The sequence below is a fragment of the Sesamum indicum genome, linkage group LG11, assembly GCF_026168435.1.
Source record: "Sesamum indicum cultivar Baizhima isolate 11 linkage group LG11, ASM2616843v1, whole genome shotgun sequence".
NCBI classification, from domain to species: Eukaryota; Viridiplantae; Streptophyta; class Magnoliopsida; order Lamiales; family Pedaliaceae; genus Sesamum; species Sesamum indicum.
In genome coordinates, this window is record NC_142667.1 from 8,750,532 (window position 1) to 8,755,446 (window position 4,915).

The 4,915-nt window shown below is 32.4% G+C and overlaps 1 protein-coding gene across 1 annotated transcript; it reads left to right on the forward strand.

Moving 5' to 3' along the window:
• Window positions 1-1,518, forward strand: LOC105173442 (uncharacterized). Its single transcript, XM_011095176.3, has one exon. The coding sequence runs from the start codon at window positions 326-328 to the stop codon at window positions 1,241-1,243; it is 918 nt and encodes a 305-aa protein (XP_011093478.1). The 5' UTR covers window positions 1-325; the 3' UTR covers window positions 1,244-1,518.
• The last annotated feature ends 3,397 nt before the right edge of the window (window positions 1,519-4,915 follow it).

Below are 4,915 nucleotides of genomic sequence, written 5' to 3' on the forward strand. Positions count from 1 at the left end.
CACAACTCTGCTCTCTCTCTCTCTCTCTTAAAAGCTCACAAACCCTTTTACTTTTATTCTGTGTCTGCTTCATCCTCTCTCTCTCTCTCTCTATTTCTTTCTCTCTCTAAAACCAGGAGAAGAAGAAGAAGAAGACAAAGCCTGAACGTTGTAATCCTCATCAAATCCTTCAATTCTCACACGCACTGGATGAAGAGCCAAAACTCCCCCAGAATAATGCCGTAATCGGGTCAGCCACCGATTCTCATCGCAATTCTGCTCCAGTAAAAGCGCACTTTCTGCATATATATACATACGCGATAATAGTGTTGTTATAGAGCAGTAAATGAAGTGTAAGAAACATCTCACGGACCTCAGTAGCAGCGTCGGCGTCTGCGCCTCCTGCCTTCGTGAACGCCTATTCGCCATCATCCAGGCACAGGCCCAGCAAGACCGCCGGAAATCCGAGGCACAGCAACCGCCGCCCCTTTCGTTTCCCAGGTCCGTCTCCCCTTATATTTCGCGACGGAAGTCTGAAACAACCGCCGCCGCCACGTGGCAACTCCAAGGCGACCACCACCACCAGCAGCCGCAGCGGTTCTACAGCACTCCCCAGGTGGGGCCCACTGGGTCGATTACGGTTGGGATTAAGAAGAGTAAGGGAGGGAGTTTTTCTTCGCTGTTTTTGGGTCTCTTCAGATCGAAATCGGCGAAACCGGATTTGGGCTCGGGTCCGATTTCGGATCCTGGAGTTTCAGTCGATGCTTGCTCGGCTTCTCCCTCGTGGTTTTCCACCATTATCCCCGGCCGCCGGAAGAAGAAGAGTAGGACGTTCTCAATCGACGAAAGCACGACCGGAGCGCAGCGAAGAACCTGCCGGAACCGCGATCGAGGAATGTCGCCTGCGAGATACTCCGATGACGAGGACGAGCATTGCCACGGTGGATCAAGCGGCTACTCATCCGAATCCTCCCAAGGCTGGAGGCAGACCCCACGCAGGACTCCGGCGTCGATGCGACGGGGCGGAGGGAGAGCGACGACGGGACACAACAAAAACGTATCGGGCTTGGGTTTCTGTTTGAGCCCTTTGGTTCGAGCCAGCCCGAACCATCACTGGAATCAGAAGGGAGTGCCGCCGGAGATGGTGGTGGCGGGGGAATCCAGGTTTCAGCAGAAGCCACACCTCTCCACGGCGGCGTCGTTTTGCAAGAATCGGTCCCGAAAACTCGCCGATTTCGGTAGGTACAGCCACAAACCCACTTGATTTCATCTCCCCGGCCATTTGACTTTTTACTACGCCGATTATTTCCTGCCACTATTACCGTTTTACCCCCCGCTCAAGTTATTATTCTTTTTCTTTCCATTTCTTATTTGTATGTACACTTTCTTTTTCTTTTTTTTTTTTACTTCAAAAAAAAAAAAAAGGAATGACAAAATTACGAAGAATTAGGAGTATATTTGTTTGGGATTTTTCGTGTAATATAGTAGTGATCGAAATTACATAATTGCCCCTAACTCAGATGGAATCATTTTATTCCAGCGTGATTGCAATAACTTCTACTTTTACTTTTATTGTGCGAATAAGCTGCAAAAATAATTGTAAATTAAATATATTGTGAAAGTCGGGAGCGTTTAAAAATAAAAGTAAAATGTGTTTTCATTTTCAATTTTTTATTTTGAAACAGTAATTAAAGTGAAAATATATTTGTCTGTACGTATTCTTATTGAAAAAATTTAAATTTATCACCATAGTTTCATTTAAAACAAATCTCATTAATTAATCGAAATATATTCTCATTTCACACGAAAACAACAAAATTGAAAATATATACTTTCCAGTGAAAATAAAAAATAAAACAACTTAATATTTATAATTTTACCAATAAATTAAAACAATTGGAAGAAAAATATTTGTAACTTTTGATTTAAATTAATTTAATTTAAATTGTTCAAAACAAAAATTATATATCAAAACCACTATATTTTCATTTATTTTCAACAATAAGCTACAACATCTTTATTTTAAGATGTTGCAAATATTCCCTTAATTTTGTATCTTATAATATATTTCACATTATTTAAATGTGCATGCTAAATATATCAAATATTATATTAAATACAAAAGTTAATAAGTGCCCATCACTTATCTCTATCAAAATAGTTTGGATCATTCATCTTTATTACATGTTTTTATCAAATATTTCACATCACATATGTACACTAAATATATATTATTAAACATAAATAAATCAAACTACCCCTTATAAAGAGGGTAATTTGTTTTATTTTTCAAAATATAGGGAGTAATTTGCTAATTCTTTTTTCACAAGAATTTTTTTACTCATTTAACATATCACATGGGAATAAATTGCATATAACCCACCAATATTATATGCAGACATAACACCTTTCAGATACAATTCACTCATAATTATCTTAATGAACATCGATCTTGAGCAGTTGTCTACATAAGAGAACTATCTGAACTACATAAATTTTGTGTCTTGCAGTTATATTCTTTTTACATTTTTGTACAAACCTTTATAATCTAAATATTAAAAATTTAACCAAAAGATACATTTTTTTCCTCTCACATTCAGAAAATAAAATAAAAACAAAACCCACAAATTTAAAATAAATGGTGTAAAATGAAATTAAAATTCCCAAGGACATGTAATGTGATTGTGGGGTGGTTCAAATCAAATCAAATGTAATGGGATGATGATGATGATGATGATGATGATGATGATGCATATGCTCCCCACTAGGATTGCAGCTCAAGTGTTTGGGAGCTTGGTGGATGTCTTGCATTGTGGGTAATATATATGTGCAATGATGTCCAAAGGAGTTGACTTAATTCTCATCATAAGTGAAGTACTATGTATGTATCATGTGTGTATGGCACCACCACATTCTAAATTTGAGGTGGGATTTCATCTCAAACTTATCATTCTTCTTGCATCATCATTTTGTTTTCTTTATTTGTATGATATGATATGATATTAGGATGAAAAAATAAATTAAATTATTTGATATTAGAGTGAAATTGAAATGGATTGTTGAAAGTTTGTTTGAGTTTTGGTTCGTTAAACTTAATAAATTAAATTTGAACGAGATAGCTTTTCGTTCAATAAATTTACGAGTTGGTTCGAGCTCAATTCGATTAGTTGCAAAAATAATATAATATAGGGTAAATTACAATATTTTTTTCTGAAATTTGACATAATAATTAATATATAGTTCACAAGAACATTTTGGTCAGTTCACTACAACAAATTGATGAAAACTTGACGAAGACTAATGAATTGGGTTAATTGTTAGACTACCATTATAATAAAAATTATATAAAATCTCATAGGAACTCATTGTAATTTATCCTAAAATCTTTGAAACTGTCAACTTATTTGAGCTTGACTCATGTTCGATTCAATTAAAACTCATTTGAATTTGATTAAATCAATAATTAAATGGAAAAAACGATCCTCAAATATATATAACATACTATAATAATATTTTTATCAATTAAAATAATTATATAAAATTAATCAATAGTTTACACTTGAAATTACATATAAGTAAAATAAATAAATAAATATATATATTTAAAAACTTTTAAAAATAATGTACACATATATAATTGTAAATATTTGGGTCTTCATTTATTGTTATTTTCTCATACTTTAGAAAATTATGGCCATATTATTTTAAGGGATAATAACAATTTCCACCCCTAAAGTATATATATAGTCACATTCATCCCCTTGAACAATAAAAAATAACAAAAATAACCCTCATAATATAAACCAAAATTTTAAGGCTTAAATACATTTTACTCCCTTGAATTATTCTTGATGTAACATTTACCCTATATACTAATAAATATAACACTTACCTCCCCGATTGGACAAAATTGTCCTTATGTCTTGAATAATTATACTATATTTAATATATTTTAATATTTTATATATTAAATTATCACCAGATTATCTTCTAACTTAAAAAAATTAATAAGTGAAGAATTTAAATTAAAAGTGGAGTAATAAATTAATATATATATATATATTTATATATATAATAGATACACCACAAATATAATATCCTAACAACTCATATATAATTTGAAAAGAAATTGACAAATATTTATGCCTAACCAAAAATTTAAACACTTTTAAGAAAACATGAATAAGTATATTTTATTATATTTTGTAAGAAGGGTGTTTTTTGTTCAGTCAATATAAAATTATTTTGTTAGAGGGGCTAAATTTTGTCATATTTCATAATTTAGGGGTGAATATGACTGTAAACATATTTAAAGGGTGCGAAATGTATTTAACCCATTTTTAAAGGGTATATTGATATCACAATTGTTTGCTAGCTAGTAAAAGAATCCAATTTTCCAGGTCAGTAACTAAATTTGGCAATTGGCATAGTACGTTTACATTTATCCCAAAAAAAAAAAAAGGTATATTACTTTAACAATATAAATAACACTTTTAATTTCTTAATAAGACAACTTATTTAATTTTAGTTCCCAAATAATTATCACTTACACACTTTTGATTTCATTTTTTTTTAAAATACGTCGATAATTCTGAATCAATCAACATACTGTTATCACAATATTCAGTACACAATACATTAATATTTCTAAATCAACAAACAAATTAAAAGCAAACAAAGAAACTGTATAAAAATAAACTAAACATCTACATCCATAGAGCTCAAACTTACAACATCACGGAGGTTGTGATACTTCAACCTTATGATTATTGGTCAGTTTTGACTTCTGAATTGATCTGTTTTTTCCTTTTACAGTTTTGGTTATTTCTATTGGTTGATTGTTAAATACGAGAAAAGTCTACTCTGTTCTTGCCTAAACCCCAGTCTAGTCTCACGTGCATGTCATGTCACTATATCTGCTTCATTTAACGTCATC